The 27,859-nt window shown below is 28.8% G+C and overlaps 1 protein-coding gene across 3 annotated transcripts in view; it reads left to right on the top strand.

Annotated features, from left to right (window-relative positions):
• The window catches only part of LOC136091345 (TNF receptor-associated factor 6-B-like), a 106,215-nt gene extending 79,806 nt beyond the window's left edge, over positions 1-26,409 (top strand). Inside the window, exons 5-6 of one of the 3 annotated variants that reach the window (XM_065818799.1) lie at positions 850-978; positions 26,169-26,409. In XM_065818799.1, the coding sequence (XP_065674871.1) occupies positions 850-978; positions 26,169-26,399 (360 nt within the window). In that variant the 3' untranslated portion in view covers positions 26,400-26,409. The remainder of the gene's footprint in view (positions 1-849; positions 979-26,168) is intronic. The other 2 variants (XM_065818802.1, XM_065818800.1) reach the window with 2 other exon arrangements.
• The last annotated feature ends 1,450 nt before the right edge of the window (positions 26,410-27,859 follow it).

Genomic DNA, 27,859 nt, shown 5'->3' with positions numbered 1-27,859 from the left:
GATGTGATTAAAAACTATATATGAATTTATTCCTAAACTATAAACCATTTTGAATATTTAATTTTTAAAAAATAAATATAATAATAAATTAAAATGACAATTTTTAAATTTTTACCAAAATAACTTGAGCTTTAATACATTAAAGTTCTATAACTATATATTTGTAAATATTTCCTTAATTAATATAATTGTAAAGGCTAGTGGAAAGCGCAATTTACTGTGCAGCGTGTTATGGGTTCGAAATCCGATGACTGCTTACTTTTACTTAAGAAATACGTTGCATTTATATTAAAATGACAAATTTGACTAAAATCGATAAACGTTTCTAAACCTTAAGTTGTAATGTTGAAAAATCAAATGTTAAAAAATTTAACGTTATCCATCCCTTCTATTTCCGATCTTAATCCGCGTTATTACAACCTAAGTAACAGCAAAATGATATTACAACCTAAATAACAGCATTATTTAACGCTGCTCCAACGTTAGTGAGCCTACTGAGTAGTCTCTGTCATTTTTGAAACAATTTTCATGCGCTACACCATTTTTGAAACCATTCTTGATTCTTTGGCAAAATAAAAAAAAGAAATTTTAATCAAATATTGGAATTAAGACAGTATTTGTAGAAAAGAATTAGTTGCGGATTTAATTTTGTGAATGAAAATATATGTTTACAAATGATGTAGTCTTGATATCATTTAAGCTTTATTGGAATTAATCTGTTTATAATAATAATAATAACAATAATAATAATAAATATATGTAATAAAATATTTTTGTAATTTTATATATAACTTAATAAAATTGTCTCAATTTTATTACTATAATAATGGAATATGTTATATTGTGCAGGAAATGAGAAAAGGACAAGATTCCTTAACAAAAAATCAACTTTTAACGGCAATATCAAAACTTGAAAAAAAAATTGAATTAATTCAGAAAGAAAGAGAAACAAAAATAACCACTCCCGAAAATGAAACGGTAAGAAAATATTTGATATAAAACGTTGTTTCAAAATAAACAAAAAAATTAAAAATAAGTTTCAAAATCACAAAATAATGCGACAACATTCATCTAATTACTCGTTGCGTTTAGAGCCAAAATTCCTTGCACGTGTGAAGAGTATTAACACGAAAATTTTAGATTATAAGAAAATAAAAATAGGAACGTAGAAAAGCAAATTTGTTTCTATATAAAAATAAGACTAGTGTTTAAGGTTACTGTTTCTGTTAGAATTTTAAAATAAGAAAACTAAGTATTTTTAATTAAATAATTTAAAAGTTAATAACTGTAGCAATTAATTTATTGGTTTTCATATCCAAATATCAAAAAATATTTTAGCTATCTATTATTATTATCAACACAATAACTGTGAAATGATAAAAAATAAAAAAAAAGGTAAAAAGTAATGATATAAGTACATTCACGTGCACACTTTTTTCTTGTTGTTACACGCTTTGTTAATCTAGTGGGATGATTTCATTGAACTCTCTACATATTTTAATTTATTTTATTATATTGCATCATATTACCTCTAATTCTTCCTAGTTTTATAGTAGTCAACTTAAATTTATTTTTTCAGTCTGTTTCATTGCAAACATTTTTTAAACTAGTTATTCGTGTAATTGTATGTTTTCGAGTTTATTAATCTTCTTTTTATTATAAGAATTCCATACAAGTGCTGCAAGTTTCATATGAGGACAAGCAAATGGCGTGTGTAACATTTTTATTACACTTTCATTGAAACAAGAAAAAATGTTTTCCGTTTTAGCAAGTTTTCTATAAGCTTTTGCCGCAATTGGGTTGATTCGATTTTTCCGGTTAACTTGTTCGATACCATAACACCAAGAACTTTCTCTTGCACAAGTTGAATACTTTGCTGAATCATAAGTGTAATGCACATTAAATAAGAATTCAATTTTTTTGGAGATAGAGATAAGTTTTCCCTTTATTGAGGTTAAGTAGCCTATTTCGCTCAATTCAACCGTCTTAGTTTTGTCTTCCTGTAACGTTCAACTGGTTTTGTTATTTTACGTATTTAATAATTTATATAAATAACAAATAAAAAGTGTCATTTTATATGATCCTTGTGGTACTCGCCATTCATTTAATTATTTCTATATCTGAAACTCTATTATTAAGCAAATAATTGTTAATTTTTTAATTATTAACCAGTTGTTAAATCTTTAATTATTACTTTCAGACCTCCAATTGTTTGTTACCTCGTTAAACCGGCACGGCAACAATATTATCTATTATGTAATCTTTATATACAACAAGAGGTAGCATATTTACTATTGCTTCAAAAGCATCTATTCATAACCTTAAATATGTTTTCTAAATGTTCTTTCATAAATACACTACAAGATTCTCGAAAAACGACATCGTTGTTACGGATTATCAGCAGCTCTGCAATAAAATCATATTTTAGAGTCAAATATTACTTTTAATGAGTTTAATTAGTTTATTTAGAAATATTTATATTAAAATTTTTATGAAAAGGTAAAATTTTATATTAAAAAAAAAAAGAAAATTAAAACAAAGAAAATATTTGCATATATCTTAACAACAACAGATAAAAATCATTCTTTTCTAAAGAAATTTATAATAACTTTAATACTTTTAATACAGGTTCTTTATTAGATCTTGATGTAATTTGTCCACAAAAGTTGTTTACAAATATATATAAGCAAGTGTGATTCAATGTTTTTATGATTAATTTCAAAATAGTAAAAGAAACTAGCAAAATGATGTCACTTAAGGACTCACGACAAACTTTATCTTTTATCGAATGGAATAAGACAAAGCGAAAAAAATCCAATGGCAAAAATTGTCTGATGGAATTTTTAAGATCACCACGATCTATAGACTTGGGATAGTCACCTATTTTTAAAATAACAGAATGTTTGATTGAACAAATTGCTTTAATTATATTCATATCTACATAAATAAATAGCAACATATATCAAAGGGATTTTAGTAGTATCAGAGATTGATGACTCTAGTTTTTTTTTATTATTAAATATTTTACTACCTGCTTCACATAAAACATATGTGCAAGAAGCACACTCGTGACCTGTACTAAAATCAAAAGAATCTATGTCAATATTTAAAGATAACAACAGTGATAAGTGATTTATATGCAATTTTTCTATAATTTGTTGAACATTTATAAAATAGGCACCTCTGGAACCTTGTCTAAATTTCTAAAAATTTTTTTGTAAATGTACTTGTAAACATACCAAGAAGAACGTAATTATGACTAGCTGCTAATAAATTATTACACAGCTCAACAATACCTTAGCAAGTATGGTGAATTGATTTTGCAGTATCATGAGATAACCACTAAACTCTTCAGTCATTTTTACAACATATTTTAAGAGCCATAGCACCAGACAGAAGTAGAGTATTAAGACGGCAATCATCAGAACCACAAATAGGTGCTTCTTGTGGATCAGCGTCTTACATTAGCTTCACCATCTTTCAAATTCACATTTTTACAAAAATTTTCCACCAAGTTATTACTTAATTTATAAATATTGCAGTATCCTTAGAATTCAAAATTAATTGAGAATTGGTAAACAAGAAATGTCTAATCTGAAAAAACTTTACAGCAAGTAGATACATTTTGCCTTTCAATTGGCTTGGGAGCTGTTGCAATTTCATTCAAGCCTGACAATTTTACCAACTTTTTTGATTATTATTGATATAACCATTAACGGTACTCCCAATTAGCTCTTCTTTGAATACCATTATCAGAGTACTCTTGTTCCCCAGTTTTTTCTGTATACCATAAATTCAAAATGTTTTCTAGGGATGAACAAAGTCAAGCAGTAATTACATCCCATCTTCCGCTTTCCAATGCTTTTCTGGAATAGTACAATATAATTTATAACAAATGCTTGGTTTACACGATTCCTATCGCGGGTAGCAACTTTTACATCACCAGGTGATGATTTTATCAGTTTTATGCTGGAGTTTATTTGTTCAAACAGAAAATTTTTAACTTTATTTTGAAATTGGAATCATTTTATTTAGAAAATTACGACTACCATTGAGACATAATATCATAATTCCCAACACAGTTTTAGCCTATAATGATGGATCATCTAAAGATTTACCAAACGGTGTTTCACCATAGTAAAGCGTCATTTTTTTGACATATAATTCATCATGAATAATTATGCAAATTTTTTGTTTTTCTGTGTGTCAAAGTACTAACTGATGGCAATTGAAAATCATTTCTTATTTTATTGTATAAAGCACGAAATGTTATAAAATATTCAAAACTATGTATAATTGTATCTGATTCATTTTTTTTTTCCAATCAGCTTTGCAGACATAACTCCTATTTGTTGCCGAATAATGTATTTCTTATGACTTACTTCTATGATATTAAAAAATGTTTAATTTCCTTAAACTTTGACAAAGAATCTACAATATTTATACGATTTGTTACACAAACTTTTTATAAAACATTTTATTTCAAAATGTAATTTCATAAAAATTTTAACAGGAAATAAAGGAATACCATCATCAAAATGTAATAGATTTAACCTTATTTGCTGTTTCAATTTTTTAATTTCAATAGTAACTTTTTTTGAAATTCTTGACAAACCCTAACCCTTACCCTAACGATATCTAAACAACAAAACCTTTAAATCAAAAACTGTTTTCAGAATTGGATTCAGCATTATCAATTTAGCATAAAAGCATCAAAAATTTAATTTTGGCCAAAATTCAAGTATTTCAGACTAATGTACACTCCCTTAAAATCTTTGTAAATTGGATACTTTTATTTTTTAAATAAGAATATCCGATTTACAGTGATTTATTTAGTGTGATTTTTAAGGTGGTAACCCTAGAAATAATTTATTTTTTGAGTTTAAAGTATTTATTCATATTTTGTAGTAAAACTTGATTCTATTTCAAAAAATTAAAAAAAAAATAATTCAAAATTTTTTTTTGCCTTGATTATCCAAAAAATAAATTAGTTAAACCTCAAACAATGGGGTATATTTGAAAACATAATATCTGACTATATAATAACTCTGCAGCTTTGAAATTTTGCAGAAATGCTTATCATATATAACATTTTCATTTGTCATAGGATTTTTTGATTTTTCTTGATAACTTAAAAGTTATGCAAAATGTTTCAGAGTTTATTTATTTAATCACTCAAATAAGTACTAATTTTCATGTAAATCTAAAATTTGCTCTTTATATTACAAAATCCTATGAGAAATGATTTATCAATGTCTTAGAAAAATGTCCTGAAAATTTCAGTTCATAAATCCATACCATTTTTAAATAACCATGTTTTAAAATGTGTAATGTCTCGAAAATTATTAAACCTGGTAAACGAGACTTCTAATAAAGAGTTTCAAAAATAATGCTTAAAAACCACCAGGTATATATGAAGTTTGTTTTTCATTTGAAACCTCAATATCCACTATACCTTTTTTAATTTTTCTTAGTCTTTTAAGCTGCTTTAACACCATATTAAAAGATTTGTGCTTCATATGTTAAACACGTTAATTATCAGCTTCCATTAGTTTCTTGGAAGTTATTTGTCCTTTAATTCCAAAACTTTCCAAAACAGATTTTACTCCTTCCCCGCATCAGTGAAATGAAGAACTGCAGAATTAATTGCCAATTCAAACGTTCCTCTGGATAAGAATACATTTTTAGGACACCGATTCCATATTATTGTGTTAAATGATCGTTTGCATTTTGCGTTTGTCCATGGAGGCATTTGGTTAGCAATTTATCATCAGATAAATCTTGAAAAACTGGTTTCAGCTTTAAATAAATCCATATGGTAAACTAATTTTATCTTTATGAAACTTAGTACCATTTAGTTGATCAAGTTGCCACTTACACAAAATATTTTTTTTTTCTGGGGCACATAGCATGGCGACCTGCAGGATCATTAAGTGCGGAGCAATGGTAGAGAATGGCTCCTATAGCTTTCTCTGAATAGTGTAGTTTTGAATTAATAATAGTATCAGTAAGTTTCCCTGTACCATGTATTGGAGTTTTTGTCCCTTTAAAGTTTTTCACTAAATTTCGGACTCTAGTACCAAGACGCTTTTGTACATAGCCAATACACTCTAATTTCTCAAGTTAATTCCATTCTCCTTGTTAGGATTAAATTCAACAACTTCTTTAAAAGATGTAGTATCTACATCTCCTTGGGAATAAATTATATTGTTTTTCTGGATGGAACGTGCAAAAATTTGAATAGCACCAGCAGCTTCCATGGCACCAGAGGATTTAGTATGGTTTATATGACAATGATGATTTACTTTCCATCTATCATATTCAGGTGTACCTTCCTTGGATCTCCACATTGTACAACCTTTACAGTGTTTTGAGAAAGCCTGATAATCTATACAGTTGAAATACAGTTGTCATTCAAGTTGTCAAAAGCTGATTCATCAATGCCATACATGTTAAAACAGTTAGTAAACATTTTCAATGCTGCCTTCCCCCAACCAATCTCACGAAAATTAATGACAGCTCGAACATTTGACTCATACAATTTGCAACCACGTTTAGTTTTTCGATTAGAATCATGGCACTCTTTACTTGTGAAACAGGAGTTAATCCAACCACAGCTCATACATTTCAATTCTAATAAATGAGCAAATCCCATTCTTCTTTTCAGGTTATCAATAACTTCTATCGGTTGTTTGTTACCACATTTAGGACAGTACAGAATTGGTAAAATTACCTTTTTCATTTGCTCAATATCCATAAACATAAAATATTTACTATCATCATTATTACTAGATTCAGTAACAAAACCTGCAGTTTTAAGTTTCCTGGAGCTTGCACATTCAGTTTCTAAATCTGCTTTAGTTTTGTTGTTGTTAAAGTTTTTTTTTTTGGTTTTAACCATGTGGCGATTCTTTGGTGGTATTTTTTTTTTTTCTTTGCAAATTTTGTTTTGTTGAAATCATTTTTACTAACTAAAATCTAAAAAAAAAAATTAAATATAATAGAAATATTTTTTATGAAAATTTCATCAAAAATCAACATTTATTTCTAGGTTACCACCTTAAGTCATCGTATAATTTTTGTATAAAAATTGTTTAACTTTTACGTGTAACTTATTGCACTATTCTGAGATGGACGTTGGTATAGCAACTACCTGGATTACAAAAATCTAATATAAAAAAAAATCCTTTATAGTTATACGATCACCTGAAGGACTTGAGTTTTTATAACGAAAAATTTATCAAAAAGTTGCGCTTTGTAATTTACATTTTTTAAATATAGACAAATACTAGTTGTCATTCTGCTAGTGAGGGAAGAAAGGCCTAAATGTGATATGTGGACGCGAAGAAGGCATAAGCAAGTTTAATTATAAATTTGGTAGATTGTTTTGTCAAAAGTGGTATTGTAGTTAATCCTTCCGGCTAATAGCCATATGGCTACTATAAGCAGCAAACATTAAGTAGTCGGATCGACAACGGACCGCTGTCAGTACTTATGACGTGCCGACGTCGGCCGCCCGCTGTGTTGCCGCATTGGCTTGCACATTGGACCGTTAGCAGCAAGCTTCAGGCGGTTCAACAGCGGACCGATGGCGGCAAAACACTAAGTTTTCAACAGCGGTCTGTTGGCGGCAAGCCAATGTTGGAGCAACAGCACTTCGATATAGGACCTTTCGTAATTCGCGCTTTAATTTTGAGGTATGAACATTCCAAATATTATTTTTGTACTTTTCTTTGAACTTATCTTTAGCGAAATTATTTTTATTACATGATCTCATCCAAAACAATGCATAGATGACACACTTTAAACTTTTTCGAATTTATTAAATAAAATTACAAGCTTAAAACATTATGGTAAATCAATTAGCCTACGCCTTGGCGTTTTAACCTAATAAACGGTTAACAAATATGAATTAAGAGCAATACAAAATAATAATAAAAATTAATTCAAGATAGAGATTTACAAGTACAATTTACATATTACAGTCATAACGAAAATTATTATCTTAAATATTCTGTATAATCTCGATAAATTAATGTTTAAATTGCATTTGACGACTCTATTTTTAAAATGTTTTCATTATAATATCACTCATATATTAATCGAAATATATAAATCCAACAGTTAAGAGATACCTGAATAACATAATAAACCAACCTTTTCAGTCTTTAAAGACATTTTGAAGGGCTTACAACAAATAGCGAGTTGATAGCAAGTAACTCCACGGCATGAGTGTGTCTACATTCAATAAAATGTAAATAAAACCAATATAATGTTATAACCTAGTTTTAAAAAAACAAAAGCATAGTTTATTAAAAAGCTATGGAAATATCTTTAAAAAAACAATATAGAGTAAAGTAATACACATATTACCTGACACCTGCATTTTTTAAAGTAAAACATCGTCATCTCTAACTAACTGTAATATCAATTATGTTATTTTTTCAAAAATGAAACTGTTATTCCACATAAGAAGACTTTCAAAATGACGGTTTAATTTACATTAAAAAAACAGTTATATTAGGATGGTTTAAATTACCTTAAAAAAAGACTACCTGGCATACTGATTCTCTATTTTCCAATATATTGAGGATTTTAAACAAGATCAAGTTGTTTTTTTCCAATGTAAAACTACTAAACCTATTTTCAAAATAAAATCTGCTATATAATGAAATATTAATAGTATTTGAAAAAGTTACTTTAGCACCTGGTTGCAATCCAAGCAGTATTTTAACAATGGTGAACATAACCCTTGAGGTGGCATGAGCGTAAATAATAGTGCACATTAGAATTAGAAAAAATCAAAACCTGAAAAAAGATAATAGTAATCAGTAGCATAATATTAGATCACAAGCATACATCCACATACTTAGTTTTTATGTGAAAGTTTACGAAAATGGTTTATAAAAGAAAAAAAAACCAACTTGTAGCTAAAATTCCTTACACCTCATTCATCATATACTCAACATTCTGATCAATAACCTAACATTTATTAAACTGAATACTTTTACACAAAAAGTTGCAGAAAAAAAAAGATTTTCTTTGAATAAATACTTTGTCTGTATTTTTTTAAACTAAAAAAAAAATTATTATACTATAAAAAATTAGATATTTCAATGCTTGTTGTTTTTTTTTTGTTTATTTTTAATTTACTTATAATTTGACAAAATTAGGCTTGGTGTCACTTTTATAGTTAAAAACTAGTCACTGGAGTGACACCTTAATAAAATAAACAAATAAAGCAAAAACAAAAAAACAAAAAAAAGCTATAAATATAGGTAGTACCAAAAAAATAATAATAATAAAAAGAACAATAACAATTATAAAAGCCAGACCAATAACACAAAAAAAGGAAAAAATAAATGAGGTGACATAAAAGATATATGAATGAATGAGATAACACAACGTTAAACCATCTGAAAAATGATAGAAAATAATAAAATAAAAAAAACAGCAGGGTATGTTTAAATATTATGAGACAATAAATATGAAATCACTTGAATAAAACCAACAAATGCAAAACGCAACAATAATAAAAATAATTAGCAATAACACTACAATAAAAAATACACAAATGAACAGATAAATATATACGATGCACAAAATTACATGACAGTATAAACAAAACATAGAAATACATGACAATATAAAAAATATTTCAAAAATATACAACAAAATAAAGAATGCAAACAATATAAATTAATAAAACCTAAAAGTTATTCTTTTTGTTTTCTTATAATAACTTGTTTAAGTTATTCATTTTCGAATATATCACCAACATTTTTTCTTTTAACTTTGTTTTTAGTTGTTCTGTTTATTTATTGTTTTTCTTCAATTTTTATTCTTCAATATATTCATCGTTTTCAATTAATTAGTTATTTTTAATACTTTGCTTCTAAGCAATTTTTATTTATTTTTCTTTTCCTTTTTTATCTATTTTTCAGCTTTTCACCGTTAAAAAAAATACTTCCTCCATTTGCGATGTCATTGCAAAGCGACAATTGCAAAGTGATTATAAAGAAGATCTTTTGAACTGAATAGATTTCTTGAATTAAATTACTTTTAATGTAGACAGCAGTTTTCTGTTTTTCTTTTTGCTGTTGTTGTACTTTTCTTCACTAATTAGTACTGGAGGATTTCATTAAAAAGCTTCTAAAATCAAAGCTAAATACAAACATCAGGTTATATGAATTCGATGAACCAAAATAACAACTCAAACAAATATCAAGCTCATAAAGAAAAAAATGAATCAACAAAACAGTTGCAAAGAATAGTTATTAACTACTCAGCACAAAAAAAATCTTTTAAGTAAAAAGATCAGATATGTGTTGAAAATTATAAACCCTGCCAATATACCAAATTGAAGAATTACAGCCTGAGTCAGATATTGTTTGAAACCTTTCATAATTTAATTTAAAATCATTACTACTTACATAGAGGCAAGATATACACACTCCCAGTATATTATGATGAAAATATGTTAGTATATTATGATGAAAACATATGTGATGAAAACATTGCCTAATTTATTTAGAAAAAAGTTAGATAAGTGTTTTTTACTAATTTATATATATATATATATATATAGAGAGAGAGAGAGAGAGAGAGAGAGAGAGAGAGAGAGAGAGAGAGAGAGAGAGAGAGAGAGAGAGAGAGAGAGAACTTGTACTATTTGATACTTTTAAAATATATAGTATCTATAATCCGCTAATTTGTAGCTACAAAACTTTGTTATAAAACAATTACTTTATTTTCCAGTGTATTTATACTCCACGCTGTAAAGACCTTAAATAGATCATTGTATGTCGAAGCTTATAAACGCTTGTTTTGAACCACAGCGTTTGTTTTGAACCACGGTTTGTGCAAGCTCTGGCTTTGTCTTAGTACCTATGATATATTATATGGTTTGGTGAAAAAAAAATTTTAATAACATTGGTAACATTAAATGAGTTAATATTTAAGAAAGGAAAACGCAATTGACAACAATAGTCAATTGAATTGACTATTTATATTAAAGTTGCTAATTTTCAAAGGTCATATATTCTAGGGCAAGAATAAGTGGAAAGAAGACTAGGTATTTTTATAGAATCAGAGAAATCAGTTAAAAGAATCAAACTCTCGATGGGGCTTTGACTAACTTAAATTTTAGCATCATTTAGGAGAGGAATAATTATTAACAAAGACGGGATTTTTTACTTTTGAGTTGCCAGACACAACTCAAAAGTAATTTAAATTTTAGCATCATTTAGGAGAGGAATAATTGTAAAAATAGACTTGATTTTTTTCTTTTGAGTTTTGTCTTAAATGTATTACAATTGAGGTGAGTCAATTTCAGAAATAAGCATTTTGCTCCAAAACGTGTAAAAGTTAAGTGTTTATACAAATGATAAGTGGCAAAACTAGTTATTTAAACTAGTTAGTTAAAAGTTGAGTGTTTATACCAATGATAAGAGGCGAACTAGTGGTCTTCAAAAGTGTTCCATACAAGGGTGGATTTAATATTTATAAAAATAAGATATTTATAGAGATGTTTGCATTGATGTATGCTTATAAATTTAATAACATGTCAAAAGTTGACAATATATTCAAAGACTGAATATACACATACTAATTAAAGTTATTACACATACCAATTAAAGCTTTAGCTCATTCACCTAATTAAAAGACTGAAAGAACCAAATTGCATATTTTAAGCACATTATTACTGAGCAATGTCAAAATTAAACACAAAATAAAGCAGATTTGCTTAAGAACACTAAAATATATCAACATTTGTTTAAAAAAATATAGAACTTACAAAAACATACATCCACAATATATAAGCAAAGAACAATATGTAACCCAAGAAATTCACAAATATATCAAATAGCAAGAGGAAATATTTACTTTAGGTCTGTGCTGATTCTGCTTATTATTATTGACTTTACCTACTTTTAACCAAAACTAACCTGTTTGAATATTTTAGTTTACATATTATTATATGAAGAACACTAGTTGTGCCTACACTAGAAAGCCTTCTGTGTTGGCTTGAAATTAGTTAAAGACTATTAAATTTTTTACACTACAAGATCTAAAATAGTCAGTGCATACATTAGTTTAAATATAGTATTACCCAAAGGACATTATTTTCTATAAGAAATCATAAGCATAAGAGTAATTGATCAACTTGATAAACATAAAGTGATAAAAATTTGCCTTAATTTATATAAATAATAACTGTAGATGTTATTATCTACTAGACAATAATTTATATTAAAAACTAACCTTTATATTTCTCTCGTTTAATTATGTAATTGTTTAACTGTGTTGATATATTTTCCCTGGCTTTTAGTTTATGACTCAAAATTTAAACATCAATTCTTGAGGTTTAACTATCTCATCATTTCTAAAAGTATGAAGGGAAAACAGTCTAAGTCACCATACCTAATCAAAATAAAAGCACATTATTAATTTGCATATTTTTAAATCTATGGTTAATTTTTATTTAAACCAAGAAGCAATCTTTTGTTTGAAATGTAATGTATAAATATCAAAAAAAAAAAAAAAAAAATTTAAAAAAAATGATAAAAAAAGGAACCGCACATCTTCTTTTTTTAGATAAGTCGCAATAAGTCTTTCTCTAATTTTCTTCATGATGGGCCTTAGATAAAAATATTTTGTCTTCCAGCTGATAAATGCTTCCATGTAACTTAAACTCAACTCAACAATTAAACTAAACTCAACAATTCCAAGTCGTCTGCTGCAGCATGGGCCCTCAGTGGCTGGCGAATTGAAACTCCGATAAAGCTTTTTCAGCTAACCGTTATTGCAATAATATATAGATCTTCCCATATTTATGAATAGTAATGTACCAAACAAGTCATTTACCTTTCGACTTCTAGGATTAACTCTTACTTCTTGGATCTTTCTTGGAAATCATATATCAAATCAATTGCAAAATTAGCATCAGCTAAGGTTGAATCTCTATTCAAAAAAAAAAAACTTTATTCAAAACTACAACTCTCATTTAGTGTAAAATAAGATAATAATTAAAAACAATAAGTTTTGTTTTTATTTAATCTAATAAACTCTAACTGTAACTATAACTCTCAGCTAAAATACCAAAAAATAAATAATTCTAAACTAAATACAACAAGTTTATTTTATTTATTTAATCAAATAAACTCTAACTGTAACTATAACTCTCAGCTAAAATACCAAATAATAAATAATTCTAAACTAAATACAACAAGTTTTTTTATTTACATAATCTAATAAACTGTACCTCTAACTATAACTGCCAGTTAAAGTGCCAAATAAATAATTCTAAACTATAACTGCTAGACTAATAAAAAATGTAAACAATTTAAAGAAAACAAAATGCATACGCCAAATAATCTATAAAAATAACATCTGAAAATCACTAAAAAATTATCTAAATAATAATATGCTTAAAATTTGACACATAAAAACAAACATAAATTATAACAGAACATCTAACACTAAAAAATCAAATTTTTTTACCTAAGCTATTACAAATTAATTAGGTAATTAAACTTTGGCATCAATTCTTAAATATATTTTAAACATCAAATCTATACTTATATATCATATTTTATCATTTATATAATTTTTAGTGATGTACCAATAAAAAAAGGTTGAATGTGGCTATTAATAGGGTTTAATGTAAGTATATAAAGGTGATATATCAGTATTAGGTGTATAATTTGCATAAATAAGTTTTGTCTATGCACCAGAAGTGGTTTGGCCTTTTAGCTTATGTTGATGCATTGGGCAATGCCAATTAATCAGTTTAACTATTGGCCAATTAATAAACCATAGTTAAGGCCATTAATTGGCATTAGTCAGCCAATTAATTGACGCTGGAGCATTTTAGCCAATTAATTGGCGCCGGTGCATAGACACAACTTATATATGCAAATTATATACCTAATATTGATATATTATTTTTATACACATACATTAAACCCTATCACTAGCCACAATCAGCCTTTTTCATTGGTACATCACTAATAATTTAATATCAGATAAAAATTATATAAATGTTAGATGAAACATATGCATTACTAATCCTTGTAATTTTAATTTATAACTAGCTATAGTTATGAACTAAATCCAAGACAATAACCCTTCTCTTGCAAACTGTCTTAGGTTTAGAACTTCCTTATTAATATTTAAGTTTTTTTTTTTGATTTTCTAGCCGGTCGACCTGATTCCAATTCGTCAAGTTCATCATCATTAAAAGCTTGATGTAGCTTTAAACTTAAAGTAAATTCATATATGTTCAGAGATATTCGTCTATTCATTTCATTATGAATGTGCATTTGTTGACAGGAAGACAAAAGATTTCTAACCAAGGGCCATCACGAAGAAAATCAAGGTAAGAATCCCAGTCAGCTTTACTGTAGTTGTAAGAGGTACGATAATAGAGGGATTCAGGTGATGAAGAAGAATGAGATATTAGTTTTTGAGAGATCAAACTGTGATCAAAAGCACCTAAGGGTGAATGTGGAGAAACTGAGCACTGACTAGGATCAGAAGCAAGACATAAGTCGAGAAGAGAAGGTAGATGATTCGAGTTGTCTGGAAAGCGAGTAGGAAAGTTGACTATTTGAGTTAGGGATTGAGAAAGGCAAAAGTGTGGGCTTTAATGCCCGTAGAATCATCGCCACTAGAGCCAAGCAACTCAGAGTGGTGAGCATTAAAGTCACCAACAACAGCTATATTAGCTGATGGATAAAGCAAGAGGGCTTGGTCAATATGATCAGAAATAACATCAAAAAGAGTGCAGTCTTGAGATGAAGGAGAGCGATATAGAACAAAGAAAAAGGCGTTAGAGTGAAGTGGTGCTAAACGAAGGCACGTAAAAGAATATTCATTGGATTCAAACCTAGTTTCATGACAAATGGGTGAATTCTTACGAATGTAAATGCGACTATTGGAGTCTTTACGAATTAAAGGAAGATAACCATCAACACTAAGATCACAAGATGAGACAGCTGAACTCAAATTAGTCTCACAAAGAGCAAGTAGGTCTGGTGAACTTTGCAAGAGATAAGACTCAACAGAAGAAAAGTTACTTCGAAGACCACGAATATTAGTGAATGATAGGTTTAGAGAACTTGCTGATGATGATGGTTTTTTGTGTTTTATACTTTTTGGTACTTTATTCATTTTAAAATTTGATTGAAGAACTTGACTCAAAGCATGGATAGTACTTAGAACACTGTTTAATAGCCCAAGCAATTGCCTCATTACTATTAATAAACCCTAAGCCGTAACAAAGGGCTCTAAATGTGGCCTCCGCAATGCACACCAAAAGTACAAACAAGGATACCATTCATGCGCAACATGGCACTGTTAATACTTTGATATTTTTTAGCTGTTGATGGAATCAGCCACTCTGAGAGCTACCACAAAGTTCGAGAAACCTGACTACCAGCTGGGCTCAGAACCATAAAACTGAGATTTAGAGCTTTACCCTCATTAAGAGATAATATAATGAGTTGCCTAGTCATACAAACAGAGACACTAGCAAAACCCATGCATTGAGTCAAGAAAATCCAGCATTCAACATCCTAAACTGGAAACAATGTGTTAAAAATACATCTGCGCCAGCCTAATAGATGAAGGCGTGCAAGGCTGGTCAACAAATAGAATCTATTAACCCCTTAAGTCTTTGCTTAGGAGGCCTTCTACAAGACAGTAGCCAGATGCATTTAACATCTGCCTAAGATGAGTATTTTTATTGAGACACCATCTCTAGCCTTTACTCAACCAAGAGCCCAAGGCAGGGGATGTTTTAAGTCAGAGTTTGCGCCTCCTAGCCTTTGCCTAAAAAGGTGTATCCTACAAGGCAGCAGGACATGAAGCAGATTGTACTGGGTTACATGTTACTAGCAGCAGGATAACCCGACCTGACCTATAATGCCTGACCGTAATGCCTCCACAATAATGAAATAAAATTTACAAGTACTTACCCATAATTATTTCTTTTATTAGGTTAAACAACCTCACATAAGTTATTGTCTTTTTATCCGGCAACAAACAGTACAATACAGAAAACATCTCATCGGACATAAAGCAATGAATTGTATAAAGTTGAGCAAACAAATCTGGTGATGATTTAAATGTTTTTAAACAACATAAGCGTTCAAGAAAAACTACAGTTCCAAATATAAGAATTTTATCATCAGATCCATTATTTTTCAATAAAAAAATATTACTGTTGGAAGTCAATTCCTATTCTAACTCAAGAATTAAATCTTTTCTATCAGTTGGTTGAGGTGAAACTACTTCTCTTTCTCCCTTTTTGATAATTTCTTTTGTAGCTTGATAACGTGGGAAATTTGCTACAATTTCTTGACGTAAATCTAAACTTGAGCCGCAAGCATCATCAAGCATAATTTTTCTGTTTTCCTTAAAAATCTAAAAAGAAGGAGTATATATATATATATATATATATATATATATATAGCTATAATCAAACATGTAACAAATGTAACATTAAAATTATATAAATTTTTATTTTTTATTAACTATTATTTTTACATAAAGAAAAATGATTAAACTTAACTTTTGCATAGGTTTTGTTGGAGATTTTTTAACAGCATCTCTAATGAAGACATCAAGTATAACCCATTAAATGTGGTAATTCTCGCTTTGCAACCAATCCTATTCAAAGTACATCTTCAATAATCTTTATCATTACGCGAAGAATCTTTTCTGAAAATATTTTCTAGAAAAATAGCATATACTGTTTTTTTTCCAGTTTCAATAAACTTAATTAAACAATCCATTTCTGCTATTGATAACTTATACTATTTTTACCGGATTTTGATTTTCTGACTTTTCGCTTTCGCTTTTAAACTTTTTTCTTTAACGTTCTTTCGCTTTTACACTTTTCACTTTCACGTTCTATCGCTGTTAAACTTTTCGCTCTAACGTCCCATTACCATATTATATCACTTGCTGTTTAACTGCAATCTAAAAAGTGAATCCGCTTTTTGCCCTTTTTACAAATGGCGGATTAAATTTGTAAACAAATAAAGTATTACTAGATTAAACATCTAGTATTACTAGATGTTTAATTTTAACGTTAAGTTTTATTTGTTTACAAATTTAGTCCGCCAATTGTAAAAAGGGCAAAAAGCGGCTTCACTTTTTAGATTGCAGTTAGACAGCAAGTGATATAATATGGTAATAAAACGTTACTAGTAGTATATAAAGCGTAGTATATACTAGTAGTATATAAAGCGAATTTTGTATTTTAAAGATTTTCAATAGTAAGATAGTGAACTCCTGTGCTGCTTATGGTTGCTCAAATAGATACATGAAAAAAAGTTACATATCCTTTCATAAGTTTCCACTTCATAACCAAGAATATTGCAAAAAGTGGAAAATCGCATTAAAACGTAAGAAGTTTACTCCATCAAAGATCGCAGTTCTTTGCAGCGATCATTTTTTACCGACCGAATATAACTTTTGTGCAAATCTTCCAAGATCTCACCTAAAGATTAATGCTGTTCCTTCAATTTTTGTTTTTTCAACTGAAAAAAAAAAAAGAACTTGAAAAGAAAATATCCAACTTTTCACCCACTTCTTTTCATAAATAACTCTTCTTCCATTCCTGAAATTGTCGACGATGAGTTAATTGTTAAAAAACTTTTAACAACAGTCTACGTGTGCTACTTCTTCGTTTTTTGTTAATGACTTCTACGATTAACTACTTCTACAGCAGTGTCACCAACCAAAGAAAGTTTAAAAAAGAAATTTAAGGTTTTGTAACAAAAATTACGAAGAAGGGACCAAAAAATAAAGACTTAAAAAATGTATTAACACATGCTGAAAATAAAAATTTACTTACAGCTGATGCTTTTACTACACTTAAACAGAACTTTTTAGGTTTATCCCTTGATCTTTTCAAAAACCAGTTCAATAATAAAAACGTTATACCTAAATACCTAAAGGTCACCGCTACTCAGATGAAGTAAAAAAATTTTATTAACTTTGCATTTTTACTTTCCACGTGCTTATAATTTTCTTTGACCAGCACTATCTCTTCCAGCTGTAAGTTCAATAGCCAACTGAACTTCCTCTGTAAACTGTGAGCCTGGTGTGTTTTGTGATTTATTTTCTTTTCAACAAGAGAAATCAAGATCTGATAGTAACTACAAGCATTGTGCTCTGCTAATAGATTCTATTTCCATAAAATCAAGTGTCTTGTTTGATAAAACTATGGGGCAATATATTGGATTTGTAGATCATGGCAAAGATATTTCAGCTTGTGATCCAGATACCATAGCTACAGAAGCTTTAGTTTTTATGTTTGCTGGTCCTAAGGGACACTGGTAGACACCAATTGGATATATTTTTTGCAATAAAATAAAAGCATCCAATTTAACTTGTTTTATTTAAAAGATTTTGGATATGTCTTTCTGTTATGATATTGATGTTCATAGCATTACTTGTGATGGTGCTAAGACTAATTTTAATTCTGCTTTACAATTAGGAGCACAGTTTGGTAAAGAACCAAATGATATCAAGCCAAATTTTTTATATGATGACTTTATTTCATCCAATATATTTTATTCTAGATCCTTGCCACTAAAATTAGCAAAAAATCTTTTAAATGATATTGAGATATTTGTAGACAGAGATGGAAATCATATAAAATGGAGCTATATAAAAGCTTTGCACGATATACAAGAATAAAAAGGATTAAAATTTGCAAACAAACTTTTAGAATTGATGTGTTGAATTTAAAGAAGTCCTTATGGAAAATTGTTCAAAAAACCATTATCTCTATCTAGTCAACCAAATTGGGTAAATTATTTTTATGATTGTATCACCTATTTAACTAGTTTAAAAGATGTGAATGGTACTTCATTGTTAAAGCATAGACGAAAAACTTTTGTTTTGGGATTAATTGCAGCAGCAAAAAGGACAAAATATTTAGCTACTGAACTATTAACTTCAAGGGGAAATCCTTTTAAATATATTTTAACCTACAAATTCTCTCAGGACCATCTAGAGTTACTTTTTGCATGCATTCGTGGTAAAAATGGTTTTAACAATAATTCCAATGTTGTTCAGTTTAAATCTTCATTAAAAAGAATTTTCCTTCGGAACTCAATCATTGGATCAAAATATTCTAATTGTCAAGTGTTAGATACAAGTTCAGTTGGTTTAATATTTTCATTAAAATGGAAGAAGCACAGCAGTCCAATTGAAGTAGCAGATGCTACTTTAGATAAGAGTTTCAAAGATGTAAATTTTGTATTAGAAAGTTCAAACTCAATCTATAAAGAAGCAATCCTTGGATATATTTCTGATTACATTGTTACTAAAATGTGACAAAAAATACCATGCATTGTTTGTTCTGCTGCTCTAACAATCACATGTGCAAGATCATACTTGTGTTGTGTCATATAGATCACTAATAAATATTAAAAATAGAGGAGGATTAGTTTCTCCATCATTTGATGTTTTCAATATTGTTAGTGTATGTGAAAAAGTTTTTAAAGTATTTTTATGTGGTTATGATGCTAATGATAATTAAAAATTACTTCTTCCAATAAGATTAAAGTTAAGTTGAAGTATACTGTTAATCGAACTTTAACATCATTAGCTCCATTTAAGTCCTAAAATAAGCACGATGTTGAAACCTCAAATATATTTGAAGATCTTCACTCTACCCAACTCATTAAAAAAATATGTAGTATTTATTTTAATGAGACTTGCTCGGTATGCACAGGTGTACACTGAAAGTTTAAAAAAGTCTACACTTGGCCTAAGACAACAAACAAACTTTTTTTGTTTAAAGGTTTGTATAAATTTTTATTAAGTTTTGAAACATCTGAAAAACATGTACACTTCTTAAAAATTTTTGTGACTGTTTTTATGATTGTGACAAGCTCTTTTTTTTTTTTTCTTTAAATATTTGTAACTTTAAAAACTTTTTGACAGGTTTCTAACTATTTTAATAATATTCGGTTTTTGATTTATATTCTTTAAGATTTTAACTGGGCTTTTTTCACCGAGAATAAATCTAGGCCTTCTATAAAGGCAACTAAATAAAACTAAAGCTTTGAATAGAAAAGTGAAACGATAGATGCTTTTAAAGTATTATTGATAATTATAATTATACAACTTTTTAATAAATCTAGGCTCATAAAAAAACTTTAATAAATGTTTTATAATTATTAAAACGTGTTTTTGAATTACTTTTTGTTTATTAAGAACTTTTGATGCAAGAACTTGCATTTTTTCACTCTTATTCCACACGTCGGTTTCAGCTTTTGCCCTTATTACAAATGGCGGTGCGGCTTCACTTTTTGTCTAATAAAATCCTGCATCTAGTAATATAATATATCATTGGTTGCTTCTAACTACAGCGTACCGCAATGTACTTACCGATGCTGGTGGTATGCCATTTTAAAAACGCTTTGACAACTAAGCGTTTTGCCGCTCTTCAGACGGCGGCGCCAAGCCAACAAAAAATAGCATAGCAGGCCTTTAGCGTTTTTGCAATAGCGGCAAGCCACATTTGGTTTTACTGTGGACCAGCATCGGAATGCCGGCAGCGGCTTTACGCATCAAGGCCCGATGAATAATGTTTGTTGAGCGCATAAAGAAGCCACATACCCGAGGCCCGAGAAGACTTCTTCAGCTCACATAAGAACATCATAATTCGCTTTGCAGACCAAGAGTGATTTTAAGAAGAAAGAAAGATAATAGAGTGAAATTCAGAAGAATTCGAGTTATAAAGATAGCTTAGAGAAAACGGATAGTAGTTAAAATGAGCAATAATATAAGATTTTTGTTGTTGTTGTTATATTGAAGTTTATTACGTCATCCGGCTACTTGCCTTACTGACGTTCTCATAATAAAATACATGATTAACATGAAAAAAATAAAAATAAAAACCTTTTACAAACATGTCCATTTGACATCTTTGTATATCAAGAACGAACACCTTAAAATAAAATCAATAAATAATATAAAAGTTAAAATTTCAAAAAAATAGAAAAATTATATGAAATAGTCACGAACATCCTGTCCCTTAAAAATTATTCAATAGTAATTTTTAAGGGTCAGGGTAACAACATCAGTTTTTACCATGACTAATAACATCAGTCCAACAGCATCTGTAAATATAATAAGGTATAATAATATCTGTCCAACAACATCTGAAATTTCATTGATATCTGATAACATCTGTCCAACAAGATCTGAATTTTTATTGATGTTTAATAACATCTGTGCAAATACTAAATGAATATTAAAGATGTAGTTACATCTTTTAAATTGTAATAACATCAGTGGAACTATAAATGTGGATTCTTCAGATGTAATTACATCTTTTAAATTTTAAAAGTCTAATAACATCTGTGGATTTTACAGATGTAATGACATCTTTTAAATTATCAAAGTGTAAAAATATCTGTGCAACTAAATCTTTAGATTTTAAATGAAGTTATTTTTAAGATGAATCAACTAATAATGCATTATTTTAATCAGATGTTATTGCATATAGAAATTTGTTCAGATGTAACTGCATCAGGAAAAAAATATTAACTAATAATGCATTATTTTATGCAGATGTAGTTACATATAGAAATTTTTTCAGATGTAATTATATCTGGAGAAAGTTTTTCCAGATGTTATTGGACTTCGAGAAAAAATACCAGATGTAGTAACATCTTTTTAAAGATGTTGTTAGGGGTCGTTGAATTTTCAGATGATATGGGAAAGATGTTATTAGAGTAAAAGAAAAATACAGATGATCTTGAACAAAAGTGTACAGATGATCTAAGACTACTCTACAGATTTTGTTGGACTGTATTAATCGGTTGTATTAATTTGTTGGACGTATTTCTGTATCAATTTGTTGGACGGTATTAATCTTTTACCATTTTTAAACTATCAAAGTAATTTTTCCATATTTAAAAATGTTACTAATTTAATTTTTATGTTTGTTTTGTTTATTTTATTGTGTTAGCATGAGTAACTAATTTGTAAATAATTTTTCAATTTTTCCATCAAATATAATTTTTCTTTAAATGTTTTGTTTTTCATATTGACACACGGTTTGTAAATTTGGGGTCCTAATATAAATGAAATACCCTATGAAAATCTTTTTAGGTGGTAATTGTGTATACTAATTGTAGCACAAAATGAGTCATTTCGAAATCCTGCATTAAAATCCAACGGGCTTATTTAACATTTAAGTTTTTTTTTTATCCATATACGTATATAAAGGAGCACTTTTGGATAAAAACTTGATTGTCAAATAAGTCCGTTGGATTTTAATGTAGGATTTTATATTACTCATTTTGTACTACAATTAGTATACACAATTACCACCTAAAAGGATTTTCATAGGGTATTTCATTGGTATTAGGACCCCAAATCTACAAACCGTGGTTTTTCATTAATTATTTTTGTAAAGAAAAAATAATTAATGAAAAACCACGTATTTGTAGATTTGGGGTCCTAATACCAATGAAATACCCTATAAAAAATAATTAATAAAAACCAAATATTTTGGTCTTAAAAGCTATCCGTAGCGTATATATACGCTACGGATAGCTTTTAAGACCAAAATATTTGTTTTCGTGAAATTTTTATAAAACAAAACATCTAGATCTGTAAAAATAAAGACTTTTTATTTTTATTCATTTATTTTCTTCAAGACTTCACTTACGAATTAAATAACAAATTTCTTTCTGATAATTGATTAGAATACTCTTCAAAGAAAGACACATGGGAAAGCAAACGTTTCAAACTTTTTTTTCTGAAATAAATTATGTAAATATTCTTTCTAGTGCAGAGTTTAGATTTTCTTGCTATTATACTCAGTTACACATTTCAGGAGATGCTTGGTATAATCAGGGTGGGAAGAACCTCGTTTGTGCCTATTCCAATGAACCTTTAAGTTCGAGTGCAAGGCTTCTGTTGCCTGCTCACTGAGGTGACCCAATCCCATTTTTTTCGTCTTGATGAACTGAGGCACATGGAAATACACTGCATGCGCTTTAGGTGTAACTGAAATCGTAAGTTTAATGTAGCTCTGTTGGAATTGAGCAATCTTGGATAAGTAGTAGGGGTCCAATTTCTGGCCAAAGCAAGAAGTCACAACATCCTTGAATAGCGTAAGTGTTTAAATGAAGCCATGAGCTTGAGCAAAATTTTTCTTTTCTGAAAGCAATTGGAGTTTGCTCACACCTCTCAAGAGCTTCATGCAGTCATTCCCATTGAAATAATCACCATGGAATGTGAAGTGATGAGTGCCATTCCTTGGCTTTGGGCCATCGATCACAAAGAGTTTTGATCAAGTGATTTACCACACCAAGTAGCAAATGAAGCTCCATGGGTGGGATAGCCTCAAGGACGAGCTTGTTATCTGGAAACTTGAGTATTGGCATTTGAACAACATTTATGAAGTCCTTTGATTTTCTAAAATCTCCTCCTGCTCTGATGAATTCGGAATGTTGTTTTCTGATCTCATCAAAAGTTCTCAGGTGGCCGCAGTTTTAGAGATTTGGTGATGAGGCATCACACCAACAACATGGATGCTTGCTGCTATGAGACTGCATTCCACATAAAATGTTTGCTTGAGATCGCAAGAAATGATGAAAGAATCTTTCTGACATTCTAATTGAACTTGAATGAGATTCAAAAAAGCCTTCACATTATGGTAGCTCTCTGAAGTGTTTTTTGCAAGTGCTATCAGGATTTGTTGCTTTACACTTGTTGCTTTGGTATAATATAAATGTACGTGATAATATTTCAAGCTCTATGCAAACGCTCGATTACCCAATCAGGAGTGGGTAACACGTTTTCTAGAAGCCACACTTTTGACATTGCTAGCGTATTAATCAAAATAGTCTTTTCGATACAAAATACGCAGTCCCAGAAACTTGAGCTTTTTCTCTACTTTGTTAAGAGCTACTTGCCAGTTGAAATTGGTAGTATTGCTTAGTCTGGTATAAAAGGTAACACCTAAAATTTTAAAACCGGTGTCGTGGTTCCACTATATGTTATCCAATTTTCTGTCTATTTTAGGATCAAAACCCCCAAGAGCAAGACCCTTGGTTTTTGAGGCGTTGATTACTGAACCACTTGCATTTTCGAATATTTTTATGTTTTCAAAGAAATAGTGGACAGATATTACGTCCTTAGCAAAAAAGTTCGAATCGTCCCCGGCGTTGCCGGTAGAGGGAAAATCTCTATTCTGCTGTCCGCTATGATCACCAAAGTCAAAACTTCAGCATCAAAAACATACAGCTAATGAGAGAAAGGGTCGCTACTATTAATTAACACTGTAAATTTGATAAATAAAAAATTTAAAAGATTATCTTTAAAGATTTTTTAAAAAATACAATCAGTTGTCTGAGATCGAATATATATATATCAAAGTCAAATTTTAAGTTTATCCTAACTTGTGATTCATTATTATAAATTTTTTTTTTTTTTAAATTTATTATTTTATAAATGTTTTCATAAATAATACACGCTATACAAGAATATTTCTGCTATTTCGGAATATTTTCAAAAACACGCGTTTTATCATCATAGTATTGGGTTTTATCATCGTAGCCATTGGGTTGTTTTTAAATGTTTCAACAAAAAATATAAAATTATAAAGAACCACAAGCGAAAAATATACTTCCTTTAAAATTTTTATAATCATAATTATCAACCAAAGATTCGTGTAATTTTTTTAAAAGTAATAAAAACGCTTAAATTGTCATATGTTACTTTTACTTGTTACTTTTGTTAAACAACAAAAAGTAGATGTTTTCAAAGTTAACTTGTCTTTTGAGATTGTGTACAACATAATTCTAGCTTTTACTTCTCTCAACTACGATGTAAAATATTCACAAAATACAGAGAATAAATTTTTTTTTAGATTAACTAGTTTTATTTTGAATTATTTTTGTTGGGTGTTTTAAAGAAACAAAGACTTTTTATGTGTAAAGATTGCATACAAAGGCGAATTTAGGGAAAAGGTGTGTGGGGAATAGGGTGTTCCAACCCCACAAAAAAGGTTATTTTCAAGTCAGTCGTTTTTTTGACGAGTTTAGTAGGCTAGTCGGGTATTTGACAAAATTCAGCTGAGTGAATTTTAGTTTTTAAGGATCTTTTTTATTTTTTATTAATTTAAGAAACCAATCGTTACTTTTAAGGGATTCACCCTCCCCTTTCCCCCTCATTTTGTTCGTACAACTGCCTCTGATTGCATATATATAAATTTTAAATATAGGAAGATTTTTATGTATAAAGATTGCATTTTGAATCATCTATATAAAAGGTACATGTTATAAATGCACTAGCTGTGTTAGATAATAACAATTTATCTAAAAAAGACATTGGAAAACACATTTGATCCAAATGTTCAGTAAAATAATAATAAATTAATTTGCTTGGTATAATACTTATAACACACACACACACACACACACACACACACACACACACACACACACACACACACACACACACACACACACACACACAAATCCCACTTGGGATTTGTGTGTGCATTTTTGGTTGAAAAATACAGCGCACAATTTAAACCATTCAAAAAGTATAGCATAATTTTTTAATTTAATGACTTGCAAAGTCAAAAGTGCCCAAGCAAGGTTTTGGCGAGTGAGATTTAAGTCTTAAAAGCACTTGTTTAAGCATAGCGGTGGATTAAAACAACCCCTGAGCGAGCTTTATAACATCGGTAAGGAAAGAAGCGTGAACTTCCTTTCAAATGCTTTTCCGCTCTGTAATTTGTCCGTTGAGACTTCTCGGGGCACATAAAATTAAAAAATATGTTTTTATAACGAGAAAAGATTTCTTTAATACAGAAATATATTCTTGAGAAAAAGTTCATTATCTAATCTTACAATGGTAAAAATTACTTTTTAATTATGTTAATTTTGTAACTTTTGTTACATTTAGATTTTAAAAATCTAAATGTAACATAAATAACCAAACTTTTAAATTTTTATTAGTTTTTAAATGTTACAATAGGCTGCATATTATATATATGCACTATATATTATATTATACATATATGTTATATTATATATATATATATATAAGTGTGTGTGTGCTGTATTATATGTTATATAACCACACTATATATGTATGCATTTTTTTATATATAGATGTTGAAGTTAGAATCGGCAAGCGGAACTCTAACAGAGAGGAAAGCAAAGCCGACATATAAAAAGCCTAAATGTGAGTCATGTGGAAACGAAGAAGACCTGTTTGTTCTTAAATTGAGACTATATTGTTCAAAGTGTTTTGATAGAAATAATCCTTTTTGTAGTAAATATGATAAAAATAATCATGCATATATAGAACTACAGTTTATAGATATCCCTAACAACATTTAAAAAAATTTATAACTCATAATTCATTTCATACTATATATATATATATATATATATATATATATATATATATATATATATATATATATATATATATATATATATATATATATATATATATATATATATATATATACTTTCTTGAGAAGTTAATGTGTTATTGAGATTTTACTTTTTTTTTCTATTTTAATGTAACGGATGTTTAAATAATTGAACCACTAATTAGCACTTTATAAGCGGGTCAGGTATAAGTACCTGCGTAGAAATCGTTAGCAAAACCTCAAGAAATGTTATTGTACATGTATTATATAGACTGCCTACAGGAAAAACTAGAGCATTTAAAAACCACATTAAAAAAATAATTTGAAAAAAATCAAGTTTAAATAAAAGAGCACACCTATCCGATAAGGTACCAACCTCAATTTTGAGGACCAAAATAACGACCGATGGAACATTAATATGCAAGGCCTCAGGTATCACCAGATGCAAAAATTAAAATCTAAAGCCAAAGGAGAAAATAACATTTAAAGTTTTATGGCACTTTGCGCTACTGATCGCACTTGGAGCCCCGCTGTAAATCTATTTTGTTTTTATTTTCACTTTTGGGTTATGGAGTTTTTAAAAAATATCAAAAACTCTTTACGTATATGTGTTGGCTATAACCTGACAAAAAATTAGCTCTTTGACGCTTGTGGTTTGTGTGCAGGGACCTAAAGTATAGGGTATGGCACTAAAAGCCTCTTTAAAAAGAGACAACGGATTCTTTACGTTTTTATTCCAACCTTATGATCGACTATGGAAGTTTCAAAATTTAATAAAATAAAGCCTTGGCATGTATCTTTCACGCAAAAAAATAGAAGCTAGGTATCTTTTATCTGTGCAAAGATATAGCTTTTAAAGTAGGAATCTCGCCTTTGAAAAAACGCCCGAAATATAACAGCTTTTTGTGGTTTTTATGCTTTTTAAAGATTCAAAGTTACATCAAATAACTAATTTAGTAACAATATCATGTGACTAGTGGATATGGGATTCTATGGTTGTTAAACTTTACATTTGTGTGTACTTTATCTGCAAAAAGAGTGTTTTTTTTTGTCCAAGTTTGTATAAAATATGGGGTTGAAAACACATAGTTAGAGGCATTTTGTCTAATTGTTCTGAATTTAAAACACATATAAACCTCTTTATATTGTAGTTGTTAAACCCACAGGTTTACTTTTTTGTTTTTGTTTAAAATGATTGACCAAATATTGGATACAATAAAAACTTTTTTTCATATTGTAAAAATTACTTTAGAATTGTAAATTCAAAATTAATTGGTAGTTTATAAAATAATTTTAAAATTAATGTTAGAATCAAGTTTTTTTAGTATTAAATATGTATAACCTGGTTCTGCTTTTTTTCTTGTATTGAAGTATCTCCTAAAATCTTTTATTGCTTTGACCAATTTTTTTCTACTATTTAAA

This window comes from Hydra vulgaris, chromosome 15, assembly GCF_038396675.1.
Source record: "Hydra vulgaris chromosome 15, alternate assembly HydraT2T_AEP".
Lineage (NCBI taxonomy): Eukaryota > Metazoa > Cnidaria > Hydrozoa > Anthoathecata > Hydridae > Hydra > Hydra vulgaris.
Note: the sequence above shows the minus strand (reverse complement) of the source record. Positions and strands in the feature narration are given on the sequence as shown.